The sequence below is a fragment of the Canis lupus genome, chromosome 11 (genome assembly GCF_003254725.2).
Source record: "Canis lupus dingo isolate Sandy chromosome 11, ASM325472v2, whole genome shotgun sequence".
Classification (NCBI taxonomy): domain Eukaryota; kingdom Metazoa; phylum Chordata; class Mammalia; order Carnivora; family Canidae; genus Canis; species Canis lupus.
In genome coordinates this window covers 25,892,778-25,911,200 of record NC_064253.1, presented here as the reverse complement: position 1 = coordinate 25,911,200, position 18,423 = coordinate 25,892,778, and the positions used below count along the sequence as shown (strand labels likewise).

General features: G+C 40.5%; 1 protein-coding gene across 2 annotated transcripts in view; it reads left to right on the top strand.

Annotated features, from left to right (window-relative positions):
* The window catches only part of SIL1 (SIL1 nucleotide exchange factor), a 218,792-nt gene that overhangs the window by 144,137 nt on the left and 56,232 nt on the right, over positions 1 to 18,423 (top strand). For both annotated transcript variants that reach the window (XM_025432119.3, XM_049091843.1), the window contains 2 exons: positions 401 to 592; positions 6,127 to 6,248. In XM_025432119.3, the coding sequence (XP_025287904.1) occupies positions 401 to 592; positions 6,127 to 6,248 (314 nt within the window). The remainder of the gene's footprint in view (positions 1 to 400; positions 593 to 6,126; positions 6,249 to 18,423) is intronic.

The following is an 18,423-nucleotide window of genomic DNA, read 5'->3' as shown; positions in this document are numbered from 1 at the left end:
GTAGCACCCAAAACAATTACAATAGTAACATAAGATACCACTGATCACAGACCACCATAACAAATATAATAATAATGAAAAAATTTGAAATATTGCAAGAATTACCAAATGTGACACAGAGTGAGCAAATGCTGTTGGAAAAATGGTGCTGGTAGAGTAGCTAAATGCAGGTTTCCATAAACCTCCAATTTGTAAAAAACATAACATCTCTATGTGTGACAAAATGAAGTGCAATAAGATGAGGCATTCCTGTTGGGGAATTTTTTGATAGTACAGATGAAAGGTTTTGAATCCTGGAGCAGCAGCTCTGCGAGAATGGGCATTCATGGTAAACGACAAGTGTCCTGGGGAGATATCTCCAATTGATCTAATTATCTCTTTACTTCAATTATCTTCTTAGGCAAGACAGGCCAAGGTTAAACGACTCTTTCGCCCCATTGAGGAGCTGAAGAAGGACTTTGAGGAGCTAAATGTTGTCATTGAGACTGACATGCAGATCATGGTACGGCTGATCAACAAGTTCAATAGTTCCAGCTCTAGCCTAGAAGAGAAGATTGCTGCTCTCTTTGATCTTGAATATTATGTCCATCAGGTATAGTATTTTTTTTCCATAAATCTGACTTTTAAGTAACATCTTCAGCAACAAACCTGCCTGCCCTAAATCCTAAGAAAATAGCATCAACATCTTTACTTATCTCTCAGGGCTTATAGTAGTTTTAACCTAGGCCAATAGCTATAAGATACATTCTAGAAGAAAAGGCTAATCTTTTTTTCTTTTTTTTTGTTTTTTTGTTTTGTTTTGTTTTGTTTCTAATCTTTTTTTCATTTGTAGTCTTAACTCCATTAGTTTTTCAACACCAATTATACAATAGGGGCAAAACAGCCATGGTCCCTGTTTCATGTAGCTTATAGTCTGAAAGAGGGAATAATTAAATAATGAACAATTGAATAACGAGCAAGTAACAATATAATAATGAGATAACTTGAACTTGAGGTTGTGATAAGGGCTCCAGAAAGTAGTCTGGGAGTATATAACAGGGGAATTTAGCCTAATCAGGGGTATTGAGAAAGGCTTTTGTAGATCAAGTTTTATTGGGGCACAGCTACATCTGTTTCCTTATGTATTGTTGTTTTGGGCTATTTTTATGCTAGCAGTGCAGAAGTTGAAGAGTTGTGACAGAAATCTTGTGGCTGACAAAACCATAAATAATTACTATCAGGCCCTTTGGAGAAAGTTTGCCAACCCTTGAATCAGAGTACTATAGGCAGAGGAAACAGCATGTGCAAAGATTTTGAGGTTGAGAAGAGCTTGGAGAGATTAAGGACCTGGGAAATACTGGAGAGGGTAGCATAGATAAAGTGAAAAGGTTAGAGATTCAGAGAGGTGGAATTGGGAATATCATGCTCTTTATGATTTTATCCTTGATTTTAAGACCCCCTTGGAGAGTTTGCAGCAGGGAAAAGACTGATCACACTTGTGCCATAATTATAATAGTTAATATTTATTGAGCATTCTCATATACAAAGCACTTATTCAAGTACTTTGTACGCACTAATTTGTACGTACTAATTCATTGACTTCCATAGCTGCCTTATGAGTGGGCGCTGTTACAAGTTCCATTGTATCACTGAGGCAAATAAGACACAGGTCACACCTAATATTGCCCAAAGTCACCCAGTTAGTGAGTGGTAGAGCTGGGATTTACAACAAGGTCTGTCTGACCCTAAACTGCTCTTAACCTTTTGGTCACTCTGTCTCCTAGGATACTGGAATCTTTTAATGAAGCTCAAAAAGACATAGGTAGATCTAAGGAGAAGGAGCAAGAGAATTCACTTATTTATTAAATAAATTAATTTACTGCATGCCTGTTAAGTCCCAAGAACTATTTCAGGCACTTAAAATACATCTGTGAACAAAATTGGAGCTTAGCTACCAGCAGAGACAGATAAATAATAAACATAAATAATAAGTAAATTATAGACAGTGTGTTTAAAGTTGACAAATACTATGGGAAAATAAAAAGTAGTTCAGAGTGAGGATTGGCATTGTTGGGAAGGTGCATCTCAGGCAGGAGAAACAGCAAATACTAAAGCCCTAAGGTGGGAACATGACTAGTGTGTTGGTGGGATCAGGGCAAGTCAGTGTGGTTGGAGCTAAAAGAGGAGAGAGGGATGTAGATGAAGATGGGAGGAAGTTCATGGACCACCTTGTTGACCATGGAAAAGAGAATATGAAACTGGACATTATTAGAGGCTGTTGAGCAGAAGAACAACATGCTCTGACTTATTTTTAAAGGATCCCTCTGCCTGCTTTGTTGGGAATTAGACTGGAGGCAGGGGGTGTGGGTAGAAGCACGGAAACCAGATAAGAGGCTTTTGCTGTAATTCATACTAGGGATGATGGTGGCCCAGGAAGACTGTGTAATCATAATCAAAAGCTTGTTTGAGATCCTCATCAAGACACAGATCTTCAGCATCCTCCCACACATGACTGCGTCCTTGTTCTCTATAAACTAGGCTAAAAGACTTTCTTTCTTTTGGATTTTGCCAGCCTTTGTGGTGAGAGAGGATGAGTGTATACAGTATCTGCAGGAATTATGATGCGGCCTCTTCATCTTCTTTCTTTGCTCATAACTCTTTCTCAGGACTCAAATAGCAAGTCTATGATCCTCTTAGAGAGAAAGTGGGCCTGAGTTCTCTTTACTCTTTCCTGTCTTGCTCTCCAGGGTAAAAAACAAGAATTCCAGCAGCTTTTCCGTTACAGGTATTTAAAGGATTAAGGATCTTGGGGGTTATTGGCCAACTTCGTCCTACTCTGATCTTGGCAGCTTTTATTTTTTCTCATTTAACATACTTGGATGGCTCTTTAGGTATCAGGTTTCTGTAGGCTCTCCCTTTAATTGAGCATAAAAGGCCAAAATGACTGGAGTGCTGATCATTCCTAGAGGGGAGTGAATGCACAGGAGGCTGGTAGGGCCCTGACAGAATTTTGTTTTATGCAAGTCTGCCTGTTATCTGGCAGTGTTATCTCTAGGGTGACATCCTATTTTGCTTTTACGGGTTACTAGGTGGAGTAAAGTTTCTTGGGTGTCACCTAACTCAATCTGAGGTCAGACCAAGAACCTGTTCCCTGGTGAGGCCAAACTTCTCTTTAGCAGAAGAGTCATATATGTTCTGAGTCATTAGCCTTTGGATTGGAAACACATGGCCCTTGCTTTGGGCTGGTGTGTCAGGCTATCATGCAACAGTGTTGGGTTGTGATTTCACAGGGGAATTAAAGAAGACCTGGCTTAACCTTTAATTCTAGTTGTGATGGGGGAATTTAGGAAATTTAATGCTAGCTTTGAGGAAGATGGAACTTCTTTTGCCATGGGCTTCAAAGACCCAAACTGAATCTGCCCAAATTTTCTCGCAGCCATATTGGAATTATCTTTAAAAAAATTTTTTTTGGGGGGCAGCCCAGGTGGCTCGGTGGTTTAGTGTCGCCTTCAGCCCAGGGCATGATCCCGGAGACCCAGGATCAAGTCCCACGTGAGGCTGCCTGTATGGAGCCTGCTTCTCCCTTTGCCTGTGTCTCTGCTTTTCTCCCCACCCCCCTTTGTGTCTCTCATAAATAAATAACTAAATAAAATCAATAAAATCTTTAAAAAATTTTTTTTTAGAGTGTGTGTGCATGCGCCCATGGGAGGTGTGAGGGGCAGAGGGATAGAGAATCTCCAGCAGACTCTCCATTGAGCATGGAGCCCAATGCGGGACTTGATCCCACAACCCTGAGATCACGACCTTAGCCAAAATCAAGAGTCGGATGCTTAATCAACTGAGCCACCCAGATGTCCCAGCCATATTGGAATTATTAAACAGGATTTGTGGAAAGTTAAACCATGTGTTTGGAAAACGGTTGTGAGTTACTTACAAGGTGCAGCCTCTTCCTGCCCCAGGTACCCTGGGTACTCTTGTTGGCCTTTCCTAACGTCATCTCAATTATTTACCACAGTTTGTCCCTTTCTCTGTTTCCTGTTTTCTCATTATCCGGCCAGTGCTCTGGTTCTCTCTTTTCCTCTGGAGTATTGGCACAGTTCCCTAGTGTGTCCTTCCTCATGTGCTCCCTCCCTCTACCTTGAATTTCTGTCTACCTGTCCCACATCATCCTGAAGACACCCTGGGGAAAGCTGTGGCCCCAGATCTAGATGAGGAGCTGAAGACCTAGGCCCTGATCCTGCCTTCTCTTGTGTGATGCTGAACAGGACCCCAGATTTTGGAGCTTGATCTTCTGAGTGTACAGTGGGCAGAATGAGTCTTTTTTTTCTTGATCTTCAGTGAAATAACAAATGAGAAAACATTGAAAAGGTTGAGGTGCTTCTATAAATGTTAGAATTTATAACACCCTGAATTGTCTTTGTAATAACAAACTGCATCTGCAACAGAACTTCTGTGATTCTGGGCTATATTGCTTTGGCATAGTGTTAGACTGGCAGCTGCTCTGTTAGGAACTCCTGCCGGCTTTGACAAGTAGCCACCCCAGGCATTGAACAGCAGGACTCTGAGCCATGGCTTTGTTATCCATAAAACTTGGAGGAGGGAGGATAAAAAAGAGACAGTGAGTTCTTAGATTTTAAAACTAGAGTGTGTAAAAAAGAAAGGCTCATGAAGTATTATTTGAACTTATGTCAGCCAGACACCCAGCTCTGAGTCTCCCTAGTTGGCTGGCCTGTGGTCCAGTAATAACTCCTCTTCACAAGGACACATTGAGGCAGAAAAATCCCAGCCCTGACTTGGGGGCCCTTGTGGCAGAGTAGACCCCAGTTTGCTTCAGGACCGTGAAGAGATTGGCCTTCTCTTCAGGTCTCTGGAACCAGGGACCCATCCACTTTGTTGTCACAGATGCCTCAGGTTGCCTTTTTTACTCACAGTGGAGTTTATTTTAGTAACATTTTTTTCTGATCATATTTGTTCATTGGTTTAACAATTATTTATTGAGCACCTAGTATATGCTTAGCATTCTTCTAATCACTAGACCTGCAACAATGGACAGAAAAAAACCCTTTCTTGTGGAGTTTATATCAGAATATATAAAAATGATCTTCTAAGGGTAAAAACAGTCTAGGTCCACCCAGAAACAGGTAGAGTCAAAGGCCTTCAAACTCAATTTCTCTATTACGGTCTTTGTCTAGTTTGGAAGGGCATAGGCAAGTAGGAAATGGAGGCATCTGGAGGAAAGAGGTGGATAGCAGTGCCATTGTTAGGCCAGCTGTCTGCATTTTCCTGATGATTTGTAGAGTGGGATCAGCCAGTGGGCAAGAGGCAGCCTTTGTAGCAACAGAGGTATTTCCAAGGCAGACTATAGTTACTGCATGGAGAAAATAGAATCCAGTGACCTTTCTGAGCAAATTAAGTTTTCTTATTCCAGGATACTAAGGAAGCCTGGGGAATGAGATTCCCTATAGAATAAAAGAGAAATAGTCTAGACTTGGGGTTTGGGACCTTAAAGGGTAGCTTAGACCAGTGCTGTTTGATAGAATTGTATTTGATTATGGAAATGTTATGCACTATCAATAACAGCCACTAGCCAGTAACAAAAGCCTAGAGTACAGCCTTTGAGAGAAAGAGTTCTGTGCAGATTTATTATGAATGTTCTCAGAATCAGTCACTCTTAGAGGATTTAGAGGAAGAGAGCCTTAGAAGATGAAGTGAGGAAGAGAGAGGATTTCTTTTAGTGTCTGCTGCTTCCACTGCCCACATTGGGACTGGGCATGAACAGAAAGCATGGCACCATTTAGTAGTCCTGATGATGCCAGATCTTTGTGTTAACAGCTTGTGATTCGTTATGGTGTTAGAATTTTCCAGGGCATGTTTGGCATAAGCCATAGCTAGGTGCCATTTTTGCCATTTCTGCCATTTCCCACATAGATGCTCATAAATCATGTGAGATAAAATGAATTAGAAATCTCAAATTTAAGAATTTAATTTGTTTTTACAGATCTTTTCTAGTTGGTAAGAATGGCCACCCTTTCTTTTTACTTGGCTTTTTAGTGTTTTTTTTTTTTGAATAGTCCTCAAATAAAGACAATAAAAAGGGCTCTTCTTTCCTTGATGACTGTACTATACTAAGCTGTGCCTTTGTTGCAGATGGATAATGCACAGGACCTGCTTTCCTTCGGTGGCCTTCAAGTGGTGATCAATGGGCTGAACAGCACAGAGCCCCTGGTGAAGGAGTATGCTGCGTTTGTGCTGGGGGCTGCCTTTTCCAGGTAAGCAACATGGATGGGCATCCCATTGGCCAGGACTGTTAGGGCCCCTCAGGTGAAGTCTAGCTTTACTTTTGGCCCGATTGGCCTGGAAGAAGGTTACACTTCAACTCTTGTACATCTCTATCTATACTTCAGTGTAATCCTAATGAAACTAAGAATTTGATTCTGCCCTTACTGAAGTAGATACAAATTTTCATCATGTCGTTACCATTCATAACTCTCTGTTCCCTCTCATCTTAGGGACATTTAATACTGTATTTTAGGTCACGTTCTCTGTTGTATTAAGAGCTAATACAAAGTTAGACCACCCATAGCTGGTTGAGTGGGAGGGAATGAATTCTAAGAGTTGATCCTTTCGCAGTGAAGCTACATCTGGTGGTGAGTATAATGTGAACCTGACTGAGGAAGGACTTTTGAGGGGAATATGCTTTCTCCTTATTGTCTGGTACCAGTCAGTATTGTCTGGTACTCTCTGGGTTGGAATTTGTTTAAATTTTAGTTAGTCTGGCTTATGCTAGAAGAGTGGGGAGACAGCATCTCTAAAGAGTGGGTGCGGAAAGATGTGTGGGCATGACATCATTCCACTAAACAAGTCAAGATGTCTTCAAGCTACAGTTGACCCATTGGAGCTCTAGTTCATTTCTTTTTTGAAAATCTGTTCTTAGGACTATTTGTGTCTCTAAAATAGGAACCAGTATTCTGATTGTTGGTAGAGGATCATGGGTGGTAGCTATTAGGGGTTGCTCTGCTTGTGTGTAAGGATTAACATGTTGTAGAAGAAAGGCTACTGTAAACATTTTTGCCATTCTGGGTTTTATTTTGAAAAGATTTCCTTTGCTTTTCATCCATTGCTAATTGTTATTTAATCAGAATCTCAGTCTTCTTACTGTGAAAGCCTTTTGTGTGTGTGTGTGTGTGTGTGTGTGTGTGTGTGTGTGAGAAAGGGTCTTTTCTTAGTAAATTGAGGGGCAAATCTGGTAAGGCTGGAAGAGCTGTTCCAGGAGGGGCCTTGCTGGCCTCTGTGCCCCTTATCACCAACCTTCTTTCTTCTTCAAGCCCTGGTTATCCTGTGGTTGTTTTTGACAGTCAAGGGTGTGGCTTCCAGGGCACTCTGCCTACCTTGGTCTCACCTACCAGACCTGGACCATCCCTCAGGAGACCTGAGGAGATGTTTGCTTGTGCATCTCCTGAAGGGGTGGAGAATCGCTGAGTTTGTCATAGTTAGCTGTGATTTCAGCACTAGAGAGAAGTCTTACCCTTGTGGCTTTAGAGGCTTGAGAACTTAGAGAAGCTCACTCTTTGTTTCTCAAGCCGTGATATAACTAAATCATACATTATTAACCTCTCTCCTCAGACTCTTTTTGGAATTCTTTCCTGTCATCCCAAGTACCTTCTTTCCTCTTTCAGCATGAGCAAATTGTCCTATGTATCCCTTGCTGTTGCTTCTGGAAACACATTTCTTGGGGGAAACTGTAACATCTTCATGTTACATCTTATTTAAAGAGGACTAACTAAGTGACTTGAGGAGCATGCATTAGGCCTGCCCAACAGGCCATAACTCACCTAGGGGTGTGCCAGTGTATGGTGTTATTAAGACTTTTTTGTGACTGTATTAGCGTAAGACCGTGTTAACATTTATGTGGCATCACTAAAATTAAATAGAGATAAATATAAAATATCGCAACTTAGTGTTTTGGTGGCAGGCAAACTGCTGTATCCAAAATGTTCTATATGGGCTTTTGATGGTTCACTGGAGGGCAATTACAGTGGCAGCATGGTATGGCGCCAGAGCTTTTGGAAGCCAAAAGCAGGCTCCCTAAACATCATGAAAATGTCAGGCTTTATGCAAAGAGGAACTTAGTGCAAGGTAATTATTTCTGTGCAGGGAGGCAGTCTGATATTATTTACTGCTAATGTCCTAAGTGTTGGTTTTGCAGCTCCCTACCTGCCCATAGCATACAGGTGTGTACACACATACCACATGTGTACACACACACTGTGTGATTGGATGAGCTTGCTCTTTGTCCAGAGGGCATTCAAGGGATAGCGAGCATGGCAGAATCATGGAGTCCCAGGACTTGGGAGTGTTTATTTTAGACATCATTCCTTCTAGTTTTCTGCTTATGGACTGCTCATCCAGCCCAATATTTGAGTATGTGGGAGGACCAGACAGACCAGTGCACCAGGCATCAGAAAATCCAGGTTCAAGTCCAGTGTCTGTTATTTACCGACTATCCATGAGCAAGCGATTTCACCTTTTTAAGCCTCACTTTTTCAACTGTTAACTAAAAGCAATGATAGCTATTTTCTGCATTTCATAACATTGAGTGAATATGAAATAACATACAAATCTTGTGAAAAAGCTTGTAAAGCACCTGTCTATGAGAAGGGGTGTAACATCATCATGCTCCTTTTTACTATGAGTTTTCACTGTAAGGCAACTTCTACTTCTGTTTTCACAGTACAAACCTGTATTTTCCTGATTTTCTTTTCTGCTTATGTTCTACTGCAGATATCTCTTCGTGCTATTCTTGATGCTTCACAAAGGTGTTTATTTGTCTACTTGGGTTAATTGCTTAATAAAGCCTCCACACACATTTCTGTAGATAAAGAGATAACTTCCCTGGTGTTAACTGTGAAGCAATTATTCCAAGATCAAGAAGAAAAGAGTTAACATAAATGTAATTGACATGGCCACTGAATGTTACACGGCCTCTGAAATAGTCTGTTCCCTTATTTAAGTATTATTCACACTAATTTAGGGGGTCACAGACATTCATTTTCTGCTGTTTGTTGCCTTTGTATAAGGCAGGTCACATTCTTGCATAAGAGAATATGCAGAGATAGAGAGATAGGGGTCTGATGCCTTTGGCAGCTTCATCTTTTTATGATTTCTTTCCTTTCTTCCCTGCTTCCCCATCTCACTGCCCCTTCCCCCCCATTCTCCATGTCCCCCCTCCTACCTTCTCTCTCTCCGTTTCACCTCCTTTCTTCTTCTTCTAGTCAGTTACTGTCACTGGCCTTTCCCTGACCTGATACCATCTCACGAGGGCACCTGTGTGTATCTGTCTACAGTCTGACCTACCAGGCATCTTGGGAGTCCCGGACAAGTCATTATACTTCTGTGTGTGGGAAGTCTCAGAAAGGCCTTGGGAATTTCAGAGGCCATGCAGCCTTCTGTAATCTGATTTTGGTTTTATTTTTTAAAGTAAGAAGTACTTCGGCCTCTCGGTCAAACTACCAGCTGGCTACTTTTGTTTATCACATCTCCCTATTTGTAACCTTCACCTTTTAACTGTCAGGAGTTAAATTATTAAGAAGCTGGTCTGCTTGCCCCAGGGAGCCCTGGCTTTTGCTGTTCACATCCCTGTCTCCCATCTTTTTCATGTTCTGTATCCATCTTCAGTAACTCACATTCTCATCTGCATATGTATGCATTATTATGCAATTATATGGGATGGTAGGTTCTCACTGAATGCAGTACTTTGTGTGAATTATCCACAGTTTGCAGGGGCCGTGGACCTGTGCCTGGTACAATAGAGAATGTACATGTGCCATCAGCCATGCCACAATTATGTTCTGTTATGATGGGTCCCTGGAATAGGATTCTGTTCTGTCCTCTCTTCCTTGCATCATCAGCCTTGGAGTCTCCTTAGCAGATTTGTGTTAGTTCTTTCTCTTTATAAAATGAGTGTTTCCCTTACTCCTGACCCTGCACCCCCTTATCCTACACTTTATTGGTTCTCTGGTTTCCTCAGTTATACTTTTCCCACTAAAGTTTCACCATTTCAGTTTTAGCCATTTGGCTACTGTCCTGTCATCGAGTCTTGTCTCTGTTTGTTGGCCTCCAATTTCCAGATTTCTTTCCCGCTGTCCCTGGTGAATTTCAGTACTCCTCTGCCTTCTCTTTCTTGATTACTTTTGTGAGTTTGCTGGGTATTAACATTCTCACCTGTATTGACCTTTATTTTTACTTTTGTTATCCACTAGATATCTTGAAATTCATTACCCATTTTTGTCAACATCTCGTTTTCTCTGGTCACCTCTGTATTCACATCTTCATCTCTCCTGTTGAATCTGATTTTTATTTTTTATTTATTTATTTTTAAAGATTTTATTTATTTCTCCATGAGAGGCACAGAGAGAGAGAGGCAGAGACATAGGCAGAGAGAGAAGCAGGCTCCATGCAGGGAGCCTGATGTGGGACTCGATCCCAGGCCTCCAGGATCACGCCCTGGGCTGAAGGCAGGCACTAAACCACTGAGCCATCCAGGGATCCCTGAATCTGGTTTTTAGCCTTCTCATGGCCTCAAGCCTCTGCACATCTTCCTGTCTTTCCCTTCCCATAGGGCTCCTCACCCTTTTCCCTCTCTCAGCACCTTCCTCTTAGCCCACAATGTTCTCAGTTATCTGCTGACCCCTTCCTACCACTACCTTACCATTGCCTCCAACATGACATCTGACATCCTATATCTTCCTTCCTTTCCAAAGTCCTCAAAAGAGTAGACAAAAAGAGATCCCATAAATGCACATGACCCTTATGTTCCTACTGTTTCTGAAATTTTTCAAAAGTATATCAGAGTCATTAACATCTCTGTAGCAGTCAACAGTGTTGAACAGTACTTTCTTTTGAAAACTTTACTTCTTGTGGTGCCTGGCTGGCTCAGTTGGGGCAGTGTGCAACTCTTGTTCTCAGGGTTGTGGGTTCAAGCCCCACAATGGGTGTAGAGATTACTTAAAATCTGAAGAAGAAGGAGAAGGAGAATGAAGAAGAAGAAGAAGAAGAAGAAGAAGAAGAAGAAGAAGAAGAAGAAGAAGAAGAAGAAGGAGGAGGAGGAGGAGGAGGAGGAGGAAGAAGAAGAAGAAGGAGGAGGAGGAGGAGGATGAAGGAGGAGGAGGAGGATGAAGAAGAAGGAGGAGGAGGAGGAGGAGGATGAAGAAGAAGAAGGAGGAGGAGGAGGAGGATGAAAGAGGAGGAGGAGGATGAAGAAGAAGAAGGAGGAGGAGGAGGAGGATGAAGAAGAAGAAGGAAGAGGAGGAGGAGGATGAAGAAGAAGAAGGAAGAGGAGGAGAATGAAGAAGAAGGAGGAGGAGGAGGAGAATGAAGAAGAAGAAGGAGGAGGAGGAGAATGAAGAAGAAGAAGAAGGAGGAGGAGGAGAATGAAGAAGAAGAAGAAGGAGGAGGAGAATGAAGAAGAAGAAGAAAGAAGAAAGAAGAAGAAACAACTTACTCCTTGGCTGCCATGTGATTGTGGTCCCTTAGTTCTTGTATCTCTGGAATTAATTACTCCTTCTCCTTTGCTTTTTATGGCATTGTCATCATCTTACTGTCTCCTAATTATAGTTGTTGACCAAGATTTTTTTCTGGCATTTCCCTTTCTCTCCCAGTGGTTCTATCTATTCTCATGGTTTCAAATCCTGCCTCATTGTGGATGATTCCAATATCTATGTTGAATTCCAGCTTTTCCCTTCAAGTCACATCCTCCATTTCTACCAGACTGTCTGGCTGCACCTCAAACTCAAGAAGAAAGTGGAATTAATTTTTGTCTCTCTCACAAACTAGGTTTTTCCCTCCCACATTCTCTAATCTATTCTTGGCAGTATGATTGTCGTAGTTACCCAGGCTTGAAACTTTTGAGGGATATTTGAGTTGTCTTTGTCCCATTTTAGTTATTTAGTTGGTGAATGAATCTTCTGGATTTTTATTTTCACTATTGTGTATACTAAAAAACTATTTCCCTTTTTGAAAATCTGTTTTAAGGAACCTCAATACTGTGAGGATAGCAACATGTTCAGGGAGGGGGTTCCTTCTCCCAGTGCTAGGAGATGAATAATCAGAACCAAAAACAATAGTCCCATTCTTTGTGGATGTAGATTGATTTATTATTTTTTTTAAAAGACTTTATTTATTCATGAGAGACACAGAGACAGAGAGGCAGAGACACAGGCAGAGGGAGAAGCAGGCTCCATGCAGGGAGCCTGACGTGGGACTCGATCCCAAGACTCCAGGATCAGGCCCTGGGCTTAAGGCAGGCGCTCAACCGCTGAGCCACCCAGGTGTCCCTGTAGATTGATTTAGAGATGGGCATGTGACCCAGTTCTGACCAAAGAGATGTTTCCTGAGAAGGCTTCTAGGAAGTTTTTTACCCTCTTACAAAAAGAAAGATAGTAAGGAGACGCTGCCCACCTCTTCATGCCTTGATTGCACTTGTCTTGGAACTATAGCAGCTGGCTTAGACCAGTGAGGTGAGAAGAAGCACAAGGAGAAAAAGCTAATATGCTGAGGAACATAAACAATAGAAGGGAAAAGACAGGAGACTACATCCTTTATGATATAGTTTAGCCACTATACTGATTTAGGAACCAGCTACTTCCAGAATTCTGCTGTGAGAGATAAACATCTTTGTTTTTTAGAAATCACTGGTAGTCTTTGTTCTGTTACTTGCGATTGAATATACTCCTATTAATAAAATTTCTGAACTCTCTCTGCCATATCTTAAATTTCTCTTTTATTCTCTTAGCTTCTTCACAGCATTCATCTCAACTTGCAGTTACATCTTTGATTACCTGCTTATTTTTATTTATTTACTTAATTTTGGGGGGAGGTAGGGGAGGAGCAGAGGGAGAGGGAAAGAGAATCCCAAGTAGGCTCTACACCCAGCTTGGAGCCCAATGCAGGGCTCGATCTCACAACCCCGAGATCATGACTGAGCTGAAATCAAGCATCAGAATGCCTAACCGACTAAGCCACCGAGATGCTCCTACCTGTTTATTGTTGATAATCTTAGATTGTGTGAGAAGGATAGGATTTGTTTTTTATTTTAAACTTGTTGTCTCCATCGTATATAGCATAAAACCTCACATTAAAAGCTAGGAAATAATAATGAATACAGAAATAAAAGAATAAACTCGTACCTAGGAAATGAAATGTTTTTCCAGATAGCATATGGGGACAGAGTGGTGAGTGCTGTTGTTATTATTAATGATGTATAGTGGATGATTCAGATACCATTCCTTGACCCTTTAAAATCTAAAGATGTGGAAATAAGTATGTATCCCCCCACCCTTGGCTGAAGACCCAGAAAATTGAAGGCTAGAGATCGGGATGAAGTACAACGTTGGAGATACCAGCATTTGATAAAAATCCAAATGTGATCCCCTAGGACTAATTCTGACTTCTTGATTCCAGAAGCCGATTTTAGTATATGTGCTGCCAAAGCAAGCACATTGACTTCAAAAGCCGATTGTTCACACTCCTCCTGTGACAGGGGAGGTGCTCAAACCATTTTATATCTGATAAGCTGATTAGCATGTTAGCCAAAATTGGCCTGGATAGTTGGGTAGCCATTGCTCTTGAAGCTGCATTCAATGTCTGATATATTTTTTCAAATGGCAACTAATGACAACCAAAAATGAGCTCTAAGCCTGACCAACCACCTGGACGACTGCAGAAATGAAGGCTTCATTCTAGTGAGGGAGGCACTACTTTGCTTAATGAACTTGTCCCTTCAGTATTTCTTTTGAATCTATCTCTGTGATATGCTCCTGACTCCTCCACATTCTCTGTGTGGCTGCCTTCAAATTTTTTCTTTTATTGTCTACCTCCTTCTTAATTTTTCCTTGCGTAACTCCAGCCCACAAAATTCTATCTTTTCAACTTTATTAGCGTTTGCTGCCTGGACTTCTAAACTGACTCTTAAATAGATCTAATTCTCCGTGCGTGCCAGTTCATTTCTGTTTCCCTAATAAAACTGAAAGCTTCTCTGAGTAGAAACTGGCTCTCAATTCTGTGGCACCTACAGAACTTTACAGAGGGAATGTTTTAGAACGTTTCATGGTAAAAAAAAAAAAGAACGTTTCATGGTATAAACTAAATGGTCTAACATAAAAGCTGAATTTGCCAAAAAGCGGCTAGGGGAAATGAAGCCACAAACAGCAGGGAAGCTTTTTATTTTCTCTTCTGTTCAGTTTGATTTTTCTTCCAATGAATCTATATTATATTTGTAATTAAAATTCATACAATAAGTAAGACAGAACTGTGAGATTTGTGTATCTAGCAAATGGTAGTTTACATTTCCCAAGGAGCATTCTTGGTTCAGAATACCAGAAGATGCTGGATTAAATACTTAAACATTTCCTTAAATGCTCCCTTCACTTAATGAACTATAGGCCCAATGTTTTGCATAACTAAAGGGAAAATTAATAACATCATAGTCTGTGTGGTGGCCTTGCAAGAAAGTGAGAGAAATCCTGAAGACAAATATAATGGAAAGCACAAATCCCAAAAGATACAGAAAAGTGAAACTTAGAACTGCCCTGGGGACACTGCCATTCCCTAGTGGCCAAGAGCTTTTGGTTTCACGGCTCTGTAAGTTGGGGGAGAGGAGACAAAGCCTACAGCCCATGAAAAGAAGAATCAGAAAAATGAAAATCTACTCAAAAGAAGATATTAAGACAGTTTGGCTTTGAATAGAAGGGAGAACAACAATTCCCTGGAAAATTCTTCACCCAAGCCAGCCCTAGGGTGCAGTTTGGGCTGGAAATCATATTCCTTTTGTGGCCTGAAAATTGTCAAGCTGTGAATTTAGTCTAAAATGGTCTCAATAAATAATGAACTGGAAAAAATGTTTGCAACTTACAGCATTAATACTCTTAATATTTATAAAGAACATCTAGAAATAGAGAATAAACACAACTAAGGACCCTATAGAAAATGGGCTAGACAAACACAGTTCACAGAATAAGAAAAATGTAAGTGGCTTAACCATGTGAAAAAAAGCTCACTCATAAGAAGAAAAAAAAAAACAATGAAAATTATACTGAGATACTGTTTCTCACATATCAGATTGGCAGAAATCCAAAAAAAATTTTTTTTAAAGATTTTATTTATTTATTCATGAGAGAGAGCGAGAGAGAGAGGCAGAGACACAGGCAGAGAGAGAAACAGGCTCCAAGCAGGGAGCCCGATGTGGGACTTGATCCCAGGTCTCCAGGATCATGCCCTGGGCTGAAGGCGGCGCTAAACCGCTGAGCCACTGGGGCTGCCCAGAAATCCAAAAATTGATAGTATACTCTTTTTGTAAAGTTGTTGGGAAATAGACGCTCAAGCATTGCTGGTGGAACTATAGAACGGTACTGTCCTTATTGAAGGAAATTGGACTGTATCTAGCAAAATTGCGTATATTTTTCTCTCCTTGAAATGATATTTCTGCTCCCAGAATTCTCTCTCTCAAATATCATTGGTAAAAATATGAAAGATGTGTGTGTTGAAGGTTATTTGTCATAGCACTGTGTGTAATAGCGAAAGATGAGAATGCCCATCAGTAGGAAACTAACGAATGAATTGTATAACTTCATGGAGTACTACATAGTCATAGAAAAGATCAAAGAATATTTCTATATAATACGGACTATTTCTATTCTGACATATTCTAGGATATATTAAATGAGAAAAAGCAGGTAAAGTATGAATAACTGCAATTTATCATGTGTATATGATATGCTTATATTTAAAAATTGGAAGGATAGGAGGTTATATTGTAGGGAGATGGATTTTCTAATTATGCATATATTTTATATAGTTTAAAAACTCAAGATGTAAAAATCAAGAGCTAAATGAAACATTTGGATCTATCTATAGAATTGGTTGCATAATCACATAGGGAGAACTATTTTGTATGATTTTACAACCCAATAATTTGTACATCTCTATTTGAATATATACTAAAGACAAAAAAAGCCTGCAAAACTTCAGACATCTTACTGATGATGGGAGTGTTGGTGTTGTTATTCTGAGACTGAATTGTGGGATAAAGCAGATGAATAATTATGCTGGTTTCTCTGAGAAACAGGATTTTCAACATGACAGAAGGGAAATACTAATGTAAAATTGGAGATGGTGTAAAATCCTCTTACTCCTGACTTTGAATTGAAAGTACTAGTATGAACTCGTGATGATTTTTTTTCCTTAAAAAATATGTTTGGGGTGTGGGAGGACTCTGTCCACTGAAAGGATCTAGGTAGAAAGATAAACCCAATAACAATGAGCAACTTTCACTTTAGATTGTATTTTCTAAATACCATTTCTGTCTAAAATTGCATTTGCCACTAAAAGAAACTATGATTTCTTGGAGAAATTGCTGCTGTCAAGTCTGTAGTAAGACGTGTACAAAATGGTAGTGAGTATCTTGTCATAATAGAAAGCAAGGAAGCTCTCAAAGACTGGTAAGGTCTTGTGTGAAGGACTTGGGTGTCAGTGTGAAATAGTTTCCATTGGCTATATAGGGATACTTTGAGTTTCAAGAAAGATGGTAACTGCAATGAATTGAAGCAAATCAAATATATTTAAATCCCCAAGTTTACCATGATAGTCAAAAAAAAAATTTAAACCCATCTCATTAGTCTTTAGAGGATACTGAGTAGGAAACCAATTCATAATGAAAAGTACCAAATAAATAGAAACAATAAAGCATTTATCCTACCTTTCCATATGAACTAAACCTCATTGTACTCAAATAGTTGATGAAGGGGGAGGTTCATGTTTCTGGAGAAATTCTAGCTAAAAAAGGAAGAATGATAACAATTAGAATATCACCATATAGGACGTTTAATGAATTAGTGGGTCTTGGCAGTGATCACCAGTCACTGCTACCATCACAAAAAGAAGTACAGTCAAACATGATGTGTGTTGCAATGGATGAGGTGATGTACATCCAGACATCCCTTCAAGACCAAGGCATTTATATACAAAAACTCCACAGCAAGTATCATTCTCTCTTTTTAAAAATATTTTATTTATTTATTCATGAGAGACACAGAGAGAGAGGCAGAGACACAGGCAGAGGGAGAAGCAGGCTCCATGCAGGGAGCCCGATGCAGGACTCAATCCCAGGACCCTGGGATCATGCCCTGAGCCAAAGGCAGATGCTCAGCCGCTGAGCCACCCAGGCATTCCACAAGTATCATTCTCAATGGGGAAAACCTGAGAGCTTTTCCGCTAAGGTCAGGAAAGTGGCAGGGATATCCACTGCTGTTCAACATAGTACTGGAAGTCCTAGTCTCAGCAATCAGACAGCAAAAAGAAATAAAAGGCATCCAAATCAGCAAAGAAGTCAAACTCTCACTCTTTGCAGATGATGTGATATTCTATATGGAAAACCCGGAAGATTCCACCCCAAAATTGCTAGAACTTGTACAGGAATTCAGCAACATGGCAGAATATAAAATCAATACATAGACATCAGTTGCATTTCTACACACTAACAGTAAGACAGAAGAAAGAGGAATTAAGGAGTCAATCCCATTTACAGTTGCACCCAAAACCATAAGATACCTGGGAGTAAACCTAATAAAAAAGGCAAAAGATCTATACTCAGAAAACTATAGGACACTCATGAAAGAAATTGAGGAAGACACAAAGAAATGGAAAAACGTTCCATGCTCATAGACTGAAAGAACAAATACTGTTAACATGTGTATGCTAGCTAGAGCAATCTATACATTTAATGCAATCCCTATCAAAATACCATCAAATTATTTCACAAAGTTGGAACAAATAATCCTAAAATTTGTATGGAACTGGAAAAGACCCCAAGTAGCCAAAGGAATGTTGAAAGAGAAAACCAAAACTGGTGGCATCCACCATTAAGGACTTCAAGCTCTATTACAAAGCTGTAATCACCAAGGCAGTATGGTACTGACACAGAAACAGACACATGGATCAATGGAACAAAATAGAGAACCCAGAAATGGGCCCTCAACTCCATGGTCAGCTCATCTTTGACAAAGCAGGGAAGAATATCCACTGGAAAAAAAGTTTCTTCAACAAATGATGTTGAGAAAATTGGACAGCCACATGCAGGAGAATGAAACTGGACCAATTCCTCACACCATATGCAAAAATACTCAAAATGAGAGACCTAAATGTGAGACAGGAATCCATCAAAATACTAGAGGAGTGGGCAGCCCTGGTGGTGCAGCGGTTTAGCGCTGCCTGCAGCCCAGGGCACAATCCTGAAGACCCGGGATCAAGTCCCTTGTCAGGTTTCCTGCATGGAGCCTGTTTCTCCCTCTGCCTGTGTCTCTGCCTCCCTCTCTCTGTGTATCTCTCATGAATAAATAAATAAAATCTTAAAAAAAAAATACTAGAGGAGAACACAGGCAGCAACCTCTTTGA